Raw genomic sequence first — 17,484 nt, forward strand, 5'->3', positions numbered from 1 at the left:
TATATCGATATTGCCAATCATTTCTTCATTCAGTGAGTCGTTCCGAACCTCCAATTCACTGTGCTAAATCCATATAAGATGCTCGGGTCGGCTCTGGTGAGTCTATTAATGGGATGCAACATATGATGAGTGCTATCAGCGTATTTTCATGGTAGGGTTGTATAGAGAACAGTTAGAACATGCCCTATCTCATTCAACACAGTCGAATACTTGCATAATGGAGCAAGACGAGGATTATGAAGCGAGCCGAGCCGATCGAGATCTAATTCGTCAACGAACATATTAAAAGCCGACTGGATGAACTTGATGAAGCCATCAGAAACTGCGGGGTAAACATGGGGAATCGGAGACAAACTGTTTCTCCACGTTGTCAATAGTTCGGTCTACAAAGTAACTGACGAACCCCCCACCCTGCTATTCGGCAGTGTCATCCAGTTATACGGCGGTACTTCTTTAGATATGGACAGCGCTAAGAACACGAGCTCTCATTTGCCGTTGCCTTCCCCTTGCCCGGGTGATTGATTCGCTACTTGTTTCCCCTTGTCCGATGAATTGTTGATCGTCTTCCTCTTGCCCGAATCTCGAGGCGGTATCATCTATGTTTATATTGCATTGGAGTCTTATTCACATCAAGCATCAGATCAGCGCCAAATAGATCGAGTTCGTTACGACCTGACAGAAAACATCTCCATCCCCACACCGCACACCACCAACTGCGCCTTCGTGTACAATGCCGACATGTGGCGCTCTGCAGGAATGCCACTCCCGGGTGCACGAACGAGCCCTAAGGATGAGATATCGGCCACCGAACTGTATCTGTCCAATAGGAACTCGACGATAATCCCCTGCGTGCCCGGTTGTGTTGGGTCCACGGTGATTGACCACAATTTGACTCGGTGGTCGTTACCCGAGGACGCCACAGTGATACTGATGGTTTGCGTGTTTGATGTAACCTCACGAGAAATTTGTTGGCTGAGAATCTTGACTGTAGTTATTGCAGCAGCGTGAGCATCCGGTATGGAAACAGTAGCTACGTCCGCATTTGTGCCGGAATCCGAGGGATGAGTTCGTAGGAGGGATACGGAAAGCGAGTTATCGTCACTTCCCGCAACAACAACTGTGGCTGTGTCGGAGATAGGAACCAGTTCCATCCCCTTGATGCTGTTGGAATGGATCTGGTAACGACTTTCACACGTGATGTTTTCTGGTGAGATAGACGAGCTGTCGAAGGCAATCTTAGCCTTCAAAGTGGATTCAGAAATCGTATAAAATGGCTCAAGTGTGCTGGTCAGATCCCACAATGTGAAGTAACCATCGGTGGCGGCAGTTATAAGGCTCACAGAGGAGCTTGTCACCAAGAAGTGCGCTTGAGTCAAACAATTGGTCATGTATTTGCCACGAGCCAGGAGCGTGAATTGGCCCCCATTGTTGGGAGAAAAGTGGAAGATCTACACGAATGTCAGTCTTGGTTGAGGCAATTGAACGATAACAATGCTTACCTTGATAACAGAATTTGAAAGAGCAAGACACAGGAGGAACCCTTGCTCCCCGTCAACATCTTCTACTTCCAGCAAATCGAAGCCCGGTATCCGGAGATCCGAGTTGGGGTCGTCCTTCGGACTGGCAGCAATCAATTTTGTAGCAATACCAAACTTGGGAATCATGCAGACTCTCCAAACGAAGAACTCTTCGTATGCAGCGCTGGTGAATAGGTATTTTCCATCCTTAGACCAAGTCACCTGCTGGATTCCGGACTTGTGAGTATCCAGGACGCGCAGGCACTCAAAGGTGCCCCACGGACTATCGGCGACTGATGAGGTTGGTGTGAAGATGCGAACAGTAGTGTCCTCTGCGCCGGTTGCAAGAAGAGATTGTTCTCCATTGGCAGCGCTGAAAACATCCGCTGCTTTGAGTTCCCGCCCGTGACCTCCAGCTCGGATTAAAGTACTAGATCCAGTGCGTACACGAGTGGTCATCAAAGTGACTCCGTCTTTCCATGTGAACAATGCATGGCTATCTTTGGTTCCTGGGATAAAGTCCCAGGCCCGGCGGAAACCGCCCGACGCAACGGATACAATATCCGTCAGCTTCGACTCATTGCGCAGGACGAAATCCTGAGATCTGAATCCGTACAACATGAAGTCACCAGTTTCTCCATCGAAATAAGCACCTTCAAGGTTTCCGCCGGTTATGGACGCTGTGCGATGCACTATCTGTATTGAGACAGCATCGGGTTCGCTCTCAGAGATTTGTAGCTCGTGGAGGCAATAGGTACCATCACGACCACAAGTTAGTACGTAGTCAGATTTCTTGTCGCTCGTGGCAACAGATGAAACAACGCTAATGTGATTGACAAATTCTCGGCCATGGACTCGTCGGTTTACCAACACGGGCTGAGTCTTGGAAGTGTCATAGACAGCAAGTGCTCCTAATTTTGACCCTATGGCCAAATATTGACCATCAAAGATAAGACAAGCACTGCAAACCACAAATGCACGCGGCAGGCTAAAGGTAGTTGTTTCTGCTTTTGGAGAATCGCTGTTCCAGTTGGAGACGGTGACGAGTGTGATCTCTTCTCCTATGGCATTCTCATCCCCTGTAGGGTAACAGACAAGGAAGGTAAGTTTTTCGGATAGATTTGAGGCGTTCGCTTCGGAAGAGTGAGTTTGAAGGAAGAATGTTTCAAGCGGCCGTTTGCCAACGTTTGCGATGGTGACAATAGATTTTGTAGTGTGATTATAGAGCCGGAAGAGTCCTTGGAAATTACCGATCAATGCTAGCCCCCTTTGAGGCTGAGCGGTCATCACGCCAAAAGAAGCAAGATCGGGTGTTTCGCATAGTGTTTCCCAAGTAATGGCTGTTTCTTCTGTTTCGCCGACATGTCCAAGCTGGATCTCACCTTGTGTGGAGGTACGAAGAAGGCAATCCCGGGAGACAAATGCAAATGCCTTCGCTCCGTAAGCCTTAGATTGTTTTTTCTTTGCCTTCATTTGCAAGCCAGATGATTGTTGAAGCGAAGCAGAATTTTCATCATCATTTTCTTTGATGGCGAAGCTCTTCAATGCACCATCAGCACCGCCGGTGTAAACCACCGTCTCCGAGTCTACCCTGCAAAGATCCAGAGACCAAATGTGCTTTCCAATATGTGGTTGTATTGAAGAAATTTGGCTGAGTCGATACTCATTTGCCCCAGCCACTGGTGACTGCCAGCTCAGGTCCCACACAACGCATGTGCAATCCTCTCCACGAGAAACTAGTCCCATATGAGTTTGGCTGTTATTTGTGATGGCCCTGAAATGAACACCCCAAATGCGGGCTGCGTGAGCGAATGCCTGGATCACACATGATTCAGATCCAACGCTTTCTTCGCCTGCTTTGACGGGACCAAAGCCTGTGCTTCGCAACTCAAACCCGTCGGTGGAGTATGCGGAAGGATCTTGTGCGGTCTTTCGCTCGCAATCTGATATATCCCAAATTCTCACAGTTCTATCATCACTGCAACTGGCCAATAGCCTACCAGATTGACCTCCATTCAAAGACGGGATTTTTGGAGAAATACGGACATCAAATATTGATCCTTCGTGTCCTGTGAAGAAGTGGTGGATGGAGGCGACTGCATTGGCTTTGTGTGACCCCTCTACACTTAAGAAACACGACCAAACGATGATTTCGCCGAAGACTGTACCGGCAGCAATGAGAACATGAGAGGGAGATAGCGCGATGACGTTGGCAGAGTAAAGAATAGACTTTACACTTGTCGCCAGCTGATATATGGATATGGTAGTCTCTGTGTCTTTCTCAGATGCCTCGCCGATAAGCACTTCAAGGCTCAGTAGTGCATTGTTCGCAGTGATCAAAAAAGCCCCGTAGTGGCCAGATTCGGCAGCTCCACATCCACTCATGATCCAGTCTGGAGTATTGAACTCAGCACTCGAGATCGACAAGTTGATTTCATTGCCAGAGCCAAGAGACACGTTGATCGCTCGCACTGAGCGACCACCCCAGACGATGACTCGGACATGGTTTTCATCATGATCCTGCGGCCGTTGATTCAGAATAATGAAACCATGCACATCATTTCTTTTGAATGTCTGGATTTGAGCAGCGATAACGCCGGTGGCATCATCAACCACCCGGAAGAATGTGCCTTGACTTTGAAAAATGAATCGTCTATCACCTATAACAAACGTCTTCAACGCCGTTATCGGGAGACATGCATCAATATGCTGCATTTCGAGTCAGCGGGGACATCATCTTGGCTACAGATATGGCAACACTGACCTCGAGTGTGAGAGACATTGTCGGCTTCTACGCACATTACCAAGGTCAGCAGACAAGAAATTTACATGCAATGTCTCAATTGCCTCCGATCAAATGTACATCCCACCAAACCCCAAAAAAAGCCCACTACTTTTTCGAACCCGATGTGCTGACATAAGACATACGCTAGTCCAGGATTGGTAATATCACACACGTGACTTCGTGATCGCGGCGCGGGAACGTTTGATGCTCACGTCACCGATGGGTCCTGTTTCGCTCCAGGGCTCATCGACTATCCGCGAGAAATTTCTCGCCACATGTGAATACTCTTAAAAATGCAAATTCTGGCTATCCCTGATTGATGATATTATCTCCTTTTAACTCGCCATGGGTGTCACGGGCCTCTGGACAGTCGTGCAGCCCTGCGCTCGCCCTATCAAACTTGAAACGCTCAACAAGAGGCGACTGGCTGTCGACGCGTCGATCTGGATTTATCAATTTCTGAAAGCTGTCCGAGATAAAGAAGGCAATGCGCTTCGAAATTCCCACATCGTTGGATTCTTTCGCCGTATATGCAAGCTACTGTATTTCGGAATCCGACCAGTCTTCGTCTTCGATGGCGGGGCACCGGTTATGAAAAGACAGACTATTGCTGGGCGAAAGAAGAGACGCGAGGGTCATAGAGAAGATGCCGTGAGGACTGCAGGAAAGTTGCTCGCGGTACAAATGCAACGCAGTGCAGAAGAAGAGGAGACTCGTCGACGCAATAAGACTCAGAGACAAGAGGAAGATGTGCCGGATGTTCCCGTCTATGTAGACGAGGCTTTCATGACAGAGACAGAAAAGCAACAAAGTCGCAAGTTCAAGAAGAAGGACGCGTACCACCTACCTAATCTGGACGTCTCGCTTCAAGAAATGGGTGCACCAAACGATCCACGCATAATGTCTCAAGAGGAATTGGAGGATTACGCCAGACAGTTTCACCAGGGTCAAGACATCAATCTTTACGATTTTTCTAAAATCGACTTCGACGGTCCATTTTTCCTTAGTCTGCCCGCCACTGATCGCTACAATATCTTGAACGCAGCGAGGCTAAGGAGCCGGCTTAGAATGGGTTATTCGAAAGAGCAACTAGATACCATGTTCCCCAACCGCATGGAGTTCTCAAGGTTCCAAATCGACAGAGTCGCAGAACGTAATGACCTGACGCAACGATTAATGAATATAAACGGCATGAATGGAGAAGAAGCATTCTACAATTCAGGACAGCGTATCGCAGGAGAACGCGGCAGAGAATACGTGCTTGTCAAGGATCGTGAGCATGAAGGTGGCTGGGTCCTGGGTGTTGTGGGAAATAGGGAAGGGCACGAGGAGAGGCCCATTGATCTAGATCGACCTGAGGTTTTATCTGATGAGGATGAAGTGTCGGACGAAGATATCTTCGAGGATGTTCCAATCGAGGGTCTGAATCGACTTCCCAAGCTTCCTTTCCTTCGAGACGGTGTATTTGACCAAGCGCTCCAATTACAAACGGATGAAAATCTCGACATGAGCAGGGCCATACGCGAATCGCGTCAAGCGGCACAGCGACAGTCAGTGAACGAACGCCGTGTACATGACGCTGAAGATGACTCCCTGTTCGTTGAAACCGAGGGTAATATTGCTGTACAACAGCAGAACAACGACACCGATGATTTTTTCGCTGGCGATGACGATGACCTCGAACGAGCTATCGCCCTTTCTTTGCAACCAGATACAGAAAATGGCATAAATATGCCTGATATTCCCACAAGCCGACCAGTTGAATCAGCTCCGTCTTATGAGATGATGCCAGAGCCTGATTCTGAGAGTGATGATGGCATGGATTTCACCGCCGCTGTAGCAAGAACAAAAGTCACGAAGAAAGCCTCCCATGTATCAAATCCTTTCAGTGGTCCCCTCCCTTTCGAACCCATCAAACTCACCAAAGTCGCCAAAGATAATACAAAGGCTGGCGAAGTTGCTGAGAATGCAGGTGGTTTCGTCAAGGAATCTGCAAAGAAGCCAAAACAGGCAGATCCACTTCCTCCATGGTTTGTTGGTGAGCGCTCAAATACGGGATTCATTGTCGATCCCGCCGAAGACCCCAACAAGGAAGATGAGCAATTGGCCGCGCCAGATCATCTATTTCTCTCCAATCGTCGCTCCCCAGACATAATCGACGTTGATAATATTTCCAACAAAATGTCCGTCACGAAGGAAATCATCGATCTTGAAGACGAGGAACAAACGAAGGATGAAATACAAGACAGCAAGATCGAGAATATCTCACAGGCGGAGGAAATTAGAAAGATCTATGATGAGCTTTCTACAAGCATTGATGAGAAGCCCTTGATACCAGCTCAAGTTCATACCGATACAAATCTCAACGACACGGCTCTCACGGGCCCTTTACAAAATAAGCAATCAGAGCCCGTCTTTGATGAGCAGCCTCGCAGTGAACATTCCCCTTCGCCGGAATTTGAAGATGTTGTTCCTCAAATACCCGCGCAAGGCCCTGAGATTACTATTGTATCTCATCAAAACCCCCGGCCCAAACTCCAAACCCAGCTTTTTGAAGAGGTCGGCCATGCGGAAGCTTTTGTGCAGGATCAAGCCGACTACAGCGACCCGGAGGACGAAGACCTGTTCAAACAGCTCGCAGCTGAAGGTGAGGAGCATGTGCGGTTTGCCAATACTCTTAATGCTGCTGCTCCCACTCAGGAAGCGTTTGACTACGAGCAAGAATTGAAGCAACTAAGATCCCAGCAAAGAAATGAGCGACGTGATGCGGACGAGGTGACCACCATCATGATCAATGAGTGTCAACAGCTCTTGACGCTCTTTGGATTGCCTTACATCACCGCCCCTATGGAAGCCGAAGCGCAGTGCGCCAAATTAGTCTCGCTAGGCCTTGTGGACGGGATCGTCACAGATGATAGCGATATTTTCCTCTTCGGAGGGACTCGAGTGTACAAAAATATGTTCAACCAAAGTAAATTTGTGGAGTGCTATTTGACGTCAGACTTGGAGAAAGAGTACGCCCTCCACCGACGCAAGCTGATTAGCTTTGCCCATCTCTTGGGCAGCGATTACACCGAGGGGATTCCCGGAATTGGTCCCGTCACAGCTCTAGAGATTCTCACTGAGTTTTCAAGCCTTGAAGAGTTCCGCGATTGGTGGACGGAACTGCAGATGGGCACGAATAACCAAGAAGATGTACATCTTGCCTTCCGGAAGAAATTCCGAAAGAAAGCATCCAAGATTTTCTTGCCACCTTCATTCCCTGATAACAAAGTCGATGAAGCATATCTGGAACCCGAGGTCGATGCCGACCCTTCTCAGTTCCAATGGGGTGTACCTGATCTCAATGGCTTACGAAACTTTCTCATGGCGACAATTGGCTGGAGCCAAGAGCGGACTGATGAAGTACTAGTGCCAGTCATTCGCGACATGAACAGACGAGAGCAAGAAGGGACACAGTCCAACATCACACAATTCATGTCAGGTCCGCAAGGTGCAGGTGCTTTTGCACCTCGTTCTCGTACAGGCGGCCCTAGTCGAATGGAAAAGGCATTTAGTCGACTACGCCAAGAAGCTCAGACCGGTGGGAACCTACCAGATCCCGAGTCGATTGTCGAAGATGAAGCAGACGCCTCTGTTTCACAAACCAGAGGCAAAAGAGATGCATCAGCCAGTAAGCCTAAGGCGGGCACGAACAAGAAGCGAAAGACTCGTCGCACAGACTCTCATGAATCATGATATGTTGTTCCGCATCGGCAGCTTCTGTACATATTAGAATAATGAACAATGAAGCGGAGTGAAATACATTTCCACTCTTGTACAAGTTCATCAAACAACATGGAGCTAGCAAACAAACAAGAGTGGCCATATATAAAGCCTCTCATATCCCTACCTCCTACTTTCTAGCTATAGCCAATTCCTATCCTCCTTGACTTTAGGCTCTCTCACATCAGCATGTTCCGTTCATGATTATATACACAGAGGGCTACTTAAACAAGCTGGAAGCGTTGGAATCTCACGTGTCAACTCGAGGCTGATCTCATCGGGTACATGATCCTTCTCCCTCCTTCCCTTCTTCACTTCTTTTTTTTCCATATATCAACCACTGGATTATCGACTTTATAAGACATCTGATGGCTTACTCCTTTTTATTTCTTCTATGCCTAACAGAACCAGAACCTCGTGACACTCGCATTAAGTCGTGCACGTTCACACACCTCATATTGCCATTTTCATGGTCATATCGCTGCTCTTCTGTCAGCGTAGGGCTATATAGCTTTACCAGAACAATGGCAAAAGCCCTTCCAGACAGACGCCTCAAATGATAGAGCCGTTCCAGCACCTTCGCATTGTTGCCCATCCTAAACATGGGAAAGGTCTTGCCAGGTGTCTCAAATGCCAGGAAGTCTCAAAAATGGACCATCTTCATGACATCAAAACTATCAAGACACACTTAAATGAGTGCCCAGATCACTGCCTGGGTCATCACCAGAAACGTGGCGCCGATGAGTTCAGACTGGAAAACTACCTAAGGCGGAGAATGTTGGGAAAGTGTGTCTCCGTTATCAAATAGGTTCCACCAGGACCTCCGTTCTATTTAGAAGAATATGCTTTCTTTTCTGGTTGCCAACAGGTCCTCAACCCAATTTCCATCTCCACTTTCCTTTATCGACCATGTCTACTTTCCAATGCTGTGTCCTTCTCCGAGATTGCACATGAGGTAAGTACTATATGGAGGCGACACTGCTTTGTTTGTCATGATTGTCTGACATTGCCTCGAGGGCTGGATTAGCAGATACAAGGACCACAATCACGCCGATCCGAAAGCGGAAAGCATCGAGACAGACTTGATGCATCTCCGACTTTTGTCTTCGATATGACATCCGATACAGGGTATCTTCCTGTCCAAGACTCAGCAAATACTATCAGTATGGGAAAGAGCCAGTGCGAACGGAGTCACATCGAGGAAATATTCAAGGTTAGGATACTACAACCTCAGATCGTTAGAATTGGCAGGGTATGCTGACTAGTCTCCATTCCAGAACTGTGACATCTCCGGTTACAGGGAGTCGGGCTCTGTCAATTTATCCTCAGGGATATGGATATTCCCAATTCGCTTGAGAATATTGATAGCATGACTGGGAGATGGGTGGCTGGATATGCTCATGTACTAGTCCTCTCCTCGCTACAAACCCGACCAAGGGGAAGCCATTGTTTGCCTCCAGGGCAAGTGTTTCAAGGGGGGACATATACCATCCAAACTGGCGTGTTAGGTTGCCAGAAGCTAATAGGAAACTCACGATCCGAACGCAAAGGATTCTATTAGAGTACATATGTAAATTCCATTGTCTTTTCGGAACTGACGTTCAATCATGCCATGCAATTTGCCCATGTGTGGAGAAATATCCCACTGAATAGTGTATAGCGTATGATCCCAGACCGGGGATGGTTCCAAGGTTAAAGTGCTATGGAGCAGCCGAAAGCGGAAATAAAGCCACATGGTTCCCCACGAACAGGTCCAGGGCGATCGCAGCGATCGGTGGGACTTGTGGGACTGTGTACGGGATTGACAGGTCGGTGAAGCTGGAATGCCGTTTTCGTTACAGATATGTTGTGAAGGGACATACTCTGCACATAGTCCAGAAGAACGGAGAGAGAAGAGAGAAGAGAGCAGAAAGAAGAAAAGGGGGACTATAGGGCCGTTAGCGTACCAAACTTCAACGGTTCCCAGGCACCGGGTGACAGCACAGACTGCGACTCTTTCCTGTGGACAACAATGTAGACTCTCTAGGGTCTGCAATCTCTGCAATCTCTGCAATCTCTGATACCTCTCTCCACTTCGACTAATGCAACCATCCCGGATTCGTGACATACGATACCGCGTGTTGTGGCGCAGGAACACCATGACATCAGGGGGCATCGATGACGTCGGCGATCGTGAAAAGTCGAGCAATGCAACTCAACGAGACACTATTGGCGCGACTAGCAGAGGCTGAAGCTACCTAGTGTCTACTCAATTTTTTCTGATCCGCCCAATCCCGATCCCTCAGACGCCAGTGGTGCTTTTCTATTCCATCTTTTCCACCTTTTCCATCTTCTCTTCAAGAATCGTCGACGTCATTTCCCGAGAGCTTCCCCCCGAACTTCAAAACGAAAAACAAGCTCTCTCTGTGCCCCATACATCTCACTGTGTCGATCCGGTTGCAGCCAAATCGTCCGTCCTGTCTAGGCCAAGTGCGTGTCGACTTCCCCAAAAAAGCGCCCCCTCTTTTTAGCTCACGTCACTACTGCGCAAGGCACAAAGTTCTTTTTCTCTAATTTCTTTTCTCCAGGAACAACTTGCATCTTTACACCTTTCTCCCAATTCTACTTCCAACCCCATCATGCATCGCACCTATTCCATGCGCCAGTCGCGCGCCCCGACCGCCTCGCAGATCGAGAGCCCACCACCACCATTGTCCACAACGAAGACTGGACGATGGCTAGGGAAGGGCGGCATCGGTGAGTGCCATTGAGACATTTTGTGCGATCGGGTTCGACGACGGGGATTTCCTGGGTCGTGCGCGTTGGGTCGGAGGCTGCCTAATTGGGCCGCCATCGCATCCCGTCTCACCTCCGAAACGCGCCAGCGACCGAATTGGAGATCACCAGTCGAATAGATCGCTATCGACCGGATGTAGTTGCTAACGGTTTGCGATCAGGACATGCTTTCCGTAAGAACGCCGCTGGTGCCTTCGGGCCCGATCTCGCCAAGAAGCTCTCGCAGCTCGTCAAGATGGAGAAGAACGTCATGCGCAGCATGGAGCTTGTCGCTCGGGAGCGCATGGAAGTTGCTGTATGTGGCTGGCCCTCAATTGCGATGCACCGTGAGAAAAATTGGAAGCTAATTCAGTCGCTATAGCAACAACTATCTATCTGGGGTGAAGCGTGCGACGAAGATGTGTCGGATGTGACGGACAAGCTCGGAGTGCTGATCTACGAGATCGGCGAGCTCGAGGATCTGTTTGTCGACCGCTACGACCAGTACCGTGTCACCATCAAGAGCATCCGTAATATCGAGGCTTCCGTACAGCCCAGCCGAGATCGTAAGAATCTCCCCGCATCCGCCTAATCGCCCAAGCACCCCCGACGACCTTCAACTAACCAAAATTGATTTCTCCAGGCAAGCAGAAGATCACCGATGAGATCGCCAAGCTGAAGTACAAGGATCCCAACTCGCCGCGCATTGTCGTGTTGGAGCAGGAGCTTGTCCGCGCTGAAGCCGAGTCCCTGGTCGCCGAAGCCCAACTGTCGAACATCACCCGCGAGAAGGTCAAGGCCGCCTTCCAGTACCAATTCGATGCGCTGCGCGAGCACTGCGAGAAGGTCGCCATCGTCGCCGGCTACGGCAAGCACCTCCTCGACTTGATCGATGATACCCCCGTCACCCCCGGTGAGACTCGCCACGCCTACGACGGCTACGACGCCTCGAAGGCCATCATTCAGGACTGCGAGGATGCCCTCAGCAACTGGGTCTCCTCCAAGGCCGTCGTCAAGTCCGGCCTCTCTCAACGTTCCCGGACCCTCTCCCAGCGCCACCGCTCAAATCTCAACAAGAACCGCGAGGGTGTCGATTTGTCTTCACAGGACCAACCCTTGACCGGAGACCGCGACTCTTGGCTCCCAGCTGACCAGCACCCCAACTACGAGGACGGCGATGATGGCGTCAGCACCATTGATGGCGAGCTTCGAGGCCGCGAAGAGGAGCGCGAGCCCATCGCCGCCTAAACGGCATGGGAGGAAAGTTCCAGTAACCTCTTTTCCCCTGACGAATCTGACGGCTCGAATTTTTTGTAGAGACACTAATGTGGTCTACCACTGTCTCCGTCTTCATGTTTGAAAATTCCCCTAATTCTCCATACATTCTTGTATGCTTTTTTTTTCTTCTCTTTTTTTTTCTCGAAACCGTGCTATTCTTGAAGAGGACAGGCATCAATCACGCCATGCAAACTACTCGGGTTTCTCCCCAGAACGCCTCGGGATGTCGTGACTCCATGCCTGTCATTCGTGCTCAGGGAATCTGTGCTCACATTTCCATTCTTCCCTTTCTCCTCGGAGACTCGCGGATCAATGCGACTGAGAACGGCGCCGGTTTCTTTTTATGTCCCTGCCTTTTAACCCATCCCCCTATTTTCTACTTAATCGATGTAATACCATCTTACGTTGGATTCTTTGTTTCTTTAATTTTTTTAATTGCTTTACGGAGAAGGATACTACAGGGTAATTAAGTAGGTGTTATAATGAATTGATTACCTCAAATGTGTTCGATGTATAAGGACTTGATAATCGATTTATATCCATCGAGGGTCCAAAGCCGTAGTTCGCCCGCGGCAGTGCGGATTCTGCGGGGACCCCAGACAAACCACCGCCACGCCGACCAATGAGCAACCCTCCAATGGCAGTCAATCTCCGTGAGCAAATCTCTCTGATAGAGCACGCAAGGTCGAGCACGCCATTGGCTTGCATATTGAGCCCTGCTCTTGCACATCCGGAAGAGCCTCTGCAGGATACTTGGTGCTCTCGGGAAAAACGATACAGGGAATTGGAAGGACTATTCAGCAAAAGATAAAATTCATAGTTTATATTGCGCGGTAGTCCGAGCCCAGAGGTAGCTAGTTAAGGGCGTAGCAAATAAAGAAATTACCCAAAGCAAGTCCCAGTAAGATACCAAATATAAAGCCAAAGAAGCGAGATTCGATTTCCCCGAGTCTGAACCGCAACACCAACTCAGCTCCTGTCCCGCGAAGTCCGGAAAGGAGAGAGAGATAAAACAAGCCTTCGCAGCACACAATCTGATGAAAAGGAATGGGGGCGTGGAGGGGGTAATGAGCCGGGACAGGGAGATATTGAGATAAAAACCCCGGTAGTAGGAGGCGAGGGTAGAGATAGAGATTTGAATTCTGAAAATGAAAGTGCCAGATCTGAAGTGTAGAAGCAAAGACCATCCCTAGAAGTCGAGAAAGCCACGGTCGGAAGGCCAGAGCCGGGCAAACGAGAAGAAGAGAAGGGTCGTGACGTCGTCATTTGTGTCTGCTCATCTAGTCCAATCTATTCTTGAGTAGAGACTCGATAGAGAGGGAGTAGATGAGGGCAGACGCCGTAAGCGGGTAGTTGAGGGAAGCAGGAATGCTGATTCGGTGCGGACGCCTTGTAGAGCAGGAAGACCGCGACTGAGATGATACAAAGAGAGGAATGGCAAACAGCAACGCAAACGAACAACACAGAAAACCAAAAAAAAGACATATTCTTCTATTGAGTTCGTCACTCGTCGGTGCCGACGCCCTTCTTTTTGGGCTGAATATGTTTTTGTCTGGTGTTGCCGCTGGGACGTTTTACCTCGAGTGCCGAGGTATCTTTAGCTGGAGGCGGCAGGCGAGAAGAACCCACGTCGTGTTTCTCGGTGAGGAGGTTCTTGAGCCAGCGGTTCTCCATTTCGAGCTGGGCAACACGAGCCTCGAGGGAGGCGTTCTTCTCGGTGGTTTCCCGAACGGTACGTTCGAGGACCTGCTCACGCTGCTTCTTCTTCATGCGGAAGCGGGCGCTGGCAGCGGTGTTGCGGCGACGGCGATCTTCTTCAGCCGCACCACGCACACCTTCCTCTTGGTCGAGCGCAGCAGCGATACGGTCGCCCGAGATGGAAGTGCTGTATTTGGTGTTGCCCATCTGGCCGTTTGGCGGAGAGATGGACGACGAGACATCAGATGGCGTGAGAGCCCCCGGTGCATGGCCGAGGTCGTCGGGCGCATAGGGGACTGGCGGGTAGATGGAATGAGCTGAGTAGGGCATCATGTGCTCTGGGAGGCTGTAGTTGACGGACTTCTCGCCAGAAGGGCCTATAAAAGAAGTAAGCGATCGAAGTCGATATGGCCCCGACGGTGTGAACCCCATGGAAGCGGAAAAGTGCAAGTCATTCTCCCGGAGGATATCAAGCTCAAAAGGGATCTTAACAAGGGGATGTGCAGTTAAACGTCAGCAGGTAACCGTGGCGTTGTCATTTGGTTGCGGGATTGCGTGCTCGCTATTGGATTAGGAGCACCGACGGTGATCTCATCCCGCAATGGCGATGGAGATGCACCTCAAGTACTCCTATCCTGGCCTTTGCAGCGAGCAGCTTTCACAATTCAAATGGATTGCAGATGGAAAGGGAACAGGGGGTCCAATCCGGATATGTCCAACTCGCATATCCGGATCATGTTTTTTTAAGAGGGCCAAAAAAGCAGATAAGAAATCAATCAAAATGGAGAGATCCAACTTCAATTTTCAGACATGGCATTTCCAGCGCCGAACTAGAGCTCAGGCGCAAAAGAGGCGCGATGGCGTAACAGATGCAACATTGGGCACAAAATCTCAAAAGCTTGAAACGTACCATAAGGATAACCTCGGAGATCGAGAGAATGGCGGTCGTCCTCTATACTCTCGTACGAACTGACGGACAGACCGCCCATGCCTTCGGTCTGATCATAATCCATGCTCACATTGCCGAACGGGACCAGCCCGGTATCAGCATCGAATGAGTACTGTCGAGTCTTGGCTGCTGGATCGTGGCGCGACATCAAAAAATTGAAGTTCTCAATTTTGTCAAAGACCGGACTTGGACCCGGCAGCAATGGTGGTTCCCCGGGCATCTTTGTAGAGAGGAAAGAAGAAGTAAGACAAGCAAGCGTTCGGCGCCCCAGGCCTTTAGGGTTATGAGAGAAGAGGGGGATGCTCTTAACAGGATCTCCAGATCAGGAGCAATGAAGCAAACAGACCATTAAGAAAATAGGAAATAAATGATATAATCCGGGCACAGGTAAAAAAGTAATTAAAAAAAAATCAATAAGAGTAGGACAAAAGCCGAGAGAGAAGGAGAAAAAGGCCCGGAAAGCTGAGTTCTCGGCCACGATCACCTCGACAAGGGCCTACTTCATCGGCGCATGCCGCGGAAATTCCACCAGGACGAATCAGAACAGAGGGAATGATGGAGTTGACTGCGAAAAAGGGGGGGCGAGGCAAAGAGCGAGCGTTGCAAGTGGAAAGAGATGGCCCTAGTCGATGATCTGATAGAATGGAGAAATGTCGTGATCGCGGGCGCTGGTTGGTCAACTCGTGCACTTTCACCGCTCTCGAGACACCGGGGAGATTCTATTCTGATATAAGCATAAATCATCATTGTAAAAATAATTTCTCTAGACGAAAGCTCGCAAGCTCTCAAGCTGGGAGAAGCTGAGAGACCAAAGGGGGTCCCAATGAGGATCTCCACCTCCACGTAATCGACCAAGTACGGAGGAACGAGGACGGAGCTAGGTACGAGCTCCCTAGTTCTGTCCACTTACATATCAAATGCAATTCAATCTACGGAGTATGCAATTCAATCCACTCCGTATTCTATTCGGAGTACTCCGTAGAGAAGACGAGATTGCACGACGTAATGGGCCCCGAAACGCCATGACGCGGACTCCCCGATGTCATCTGAAGAAGCTTGGCGCCGGGAAAATCCTCTAGTCTAGACACCGTGATGCCATCGTGCTTTGGCCCTTTGAGCTATGATCTGAGCGGCATCGTCAACCGTCCGGCCTCGGATGCGATTTCCCACACGCTCTTCACCCAATATGGTATCCTCGGCCACAGTTCGATAAATCTCCGCCAGTCCTCCATAAACGTCCGCTCCCACCCCGTTCCATTCGCCCTCGGTATCGAACGCTTCCCCAATCTCCCGCATCTCACCCTCCCATCGATATGCCTTGGGACTCATACCAATGATCCCATTCGTCGCCAATGCAGCCGTGCGCGGGGAGTATTCCTCCAGCAGCGACAATAACTCCGGCAGCATGGACTCCTTTTGTGCCGTCGAGAAGGACAGGATCGAGAGCGCCGTGAGCCCTTTGGTCAAAGCGGCGAAGGAGAGTTTGAGGGTGGAGGCGGCGCCAATCCGAGGCGAGACAAGCTTCATATTCAACACATCGGCCAGCTTTGCAAATGCAGGGGGCAGATCCACCGACCCGGACAGCACCACGCTAGGTTTCTTCCAGCTTCCGTCTTGCGTGCTTTGTGATGGCGGCGCGCCAATGATTCCGCCATCGAGGATGTGGCACCGTCGGGCATGGTCCGTCGGTGTGGTTGGCTCGTCGAATTGCGCCGCCATCTCTGACACCAGTCGTGCGGATACGGCGTTGAGTTCGAGAAAATATAACTTGGACCGGTGAGCCCGGCCGTCGATGTCCTCGATCGCTGCTCGGAGACTGCCAGTCGAGGGCAGTGCATATGCCTCTGCAATTCGCTGCGCGGTGGCCACTGCGTTTCGTGGAGGCACGATCGAAAGTACATAGTCTGCTTGAATTACTAGTTCCTGATCGGAGGGAAGGGTCTCGATGCCTGCTGATTGGATTCGCGCCAGCGTGTGTTCACTCGCCCAGCGTTAGTTTGTGTTGTAGTTCCCAGCTCTCGCGCCGTACCTTCTTCCCTCTGCGACCGTGACCACGCGATAGTCGTGGGCTTTGAGGAGCCGGGCCATGCCGAGGCCCATGTCTCCAATCGAGACAATACCAATTGTAGCTTGTCGCATGGTGTAATTGCCTCAGGGAAGGTAAGTAGAAGTCCATTCTGATACCTAGACTATATATACATCCTCGTGTCTTGGGCCTATTCCACTCTGAATGCGGGGGGCTACTCCATCTCCATTTGTCAGCGGAACCTGACTGGCTGTACGGAGTCCTATGGACTGTCCTTATTGTTAATGTCGCGATCGTGATTGTCCCGTATGGAGTATAGAGAGGCTGGACTGGTTCTCTGCGCCCAAGATTTAAGCTTATTCCCACCCCTTTCTTGCCCATGGAAGTCTCGGTAGAAAATCCTACAGGATGGCCGGGAATGTACTTTTGCCTGGTTGTTTGCACGGCGTCGGAGATACCCACTTGGAATACCCGGGATGTCTGCAAGTTTACTCCGTGTGTATAGATGCATCATCCTGACTCCGGAGGCCCCTGGAAGGTCCTTCGAGGACACATCCAGAGACCCCGCCTCGAATCGGGCCAACAAAGTCCTCCGAGTACCAATTCACGGATTCCGGGTGTCCGACATCCCGTCCCCGAGCTGGGCTCTGGGCTTTGATTAATCATACTTTTTTTTCTTCTTCCTTCGTCTCCTACATATTCCCAGGACTCA

The 17,484-nt window shown here is 50.0% G+C and overlaps 5 protein-coding genes across 5 annotated transcripts; 2 read left to right on the forward strand and 3 right to left on the reverse strand.

Moving 5' to 3' along the window:
- Positions 1–665: 665 nt before the first annotated feature.
- On the reverse strand, positions 666–4,299 carry N7457_009127 (tRNA (34-2'-O)-methyltransferase regulator RTT10; the record flags this gene model as incomplete). Its single annotated transcript, XM_057180170.1, has 3 exons — positions 666–1,448; positions 1,500–4,226; positions 4,282–4,299. The coding sequence occupies 3 exons, from the start codon at positions 4,297–4,299 to the stop codon at positions 666–668; spliced, it is 3,528 nt and encodes a 1,175-aa protein (XP_057028556.1).
- A 348-nt stretch (positions 4,300–4,647) lies between these two features.
- On the forward strand, positions 4,648–8,040 carry N7457_009128 (ssDNA endodeoxyribonuclease RAD2; the record flags this gene model as incomplete). Its single annotated transcript, XM_057180171.1, has 1 exon — positions 4,648–8,040. The coding sequence occupies one exon, from the start codon at positions 4,648–4,650 to the stop codon at positions 8,038–8,040; it is 3,393 nt and encodes a 1,130-aa protein (XP_057028557.1).
- Positions 8,041–10,685: 2,645 nt separating this feature from the next.
- N7457_009129 (Eisosome component PIL1/LSP1 family protein) lies at positions 10,686–12,069 on the forward strand (the record flags this gene model as incomplete). The annotated part of the gene is made up of 4 exons (XM_057180172.1): positions 10,686–10,803; positions 11,004–11,137; positions 11,204–11,387; positions 11,465–12,069. 4 exons carry the CDS (start codon positions 10,686–10,688, stop codon positions 12,067–12,069), a joined length of 1,041 nt encoding a protein of 346 aa, XP_057028558.1.
- A 1,533-nt stretch (positions 12,070–13,602) lies between these two features.
- Positions 13,603–14,966, reverse strand: N7457_009130 (bZIP transcription factor; the record flags this gene model as incomplete). The annotated part of the gene is made up of 2 exons (XM_057180173.1): positions 13,603–14,174; positions 14,708–14,966. The coding sequence occupies 2 exons, from the start codon at positions 14,964–14,966 to the stop codon at positions 13,603–13,605; spliced, it is 831 nt and encodes a 276-aa protein (XP_057028559.1).
- Positions 14,967–15,826: 860 nt separating this feature from the next.
- On the reverse strand, positions 15,827–16,885 carry N7457_009131 (Dehydrogenase multihelical; the record flags this gene model as incomplete). The annotated part of the gene is made up of 2 exons (XM_057180174.1): positions 15,827–16,727; positions 16,776–16,885. The coding sequence occupies 2 exons, from the start codon at positions 16,883–16,885 to the stop codon at positions 15,827–15,829; spliced, it is 1,011 nt and encodes a 336-aa protein (XP_057028560.1).
- Between the last annotated feature and the right edge of the window lie 599 nt (positions 16,886–17,484).

Source organism: Penicillium paradoxum (genome assembly GCF_028828445.1).
Source record: "Penicillium paradoxum strain IBT 22861 chromosome Unknown utg000007l_segment0_segment0, whole genome shotgun sequence".
Taxonomy (NCBI): Eukaryota; Fungi; Ascomycota; class Eurotiomycetes; order Eurotiales; family Aspergillaceae; genus Penicillium; species Penicillium paradoxum.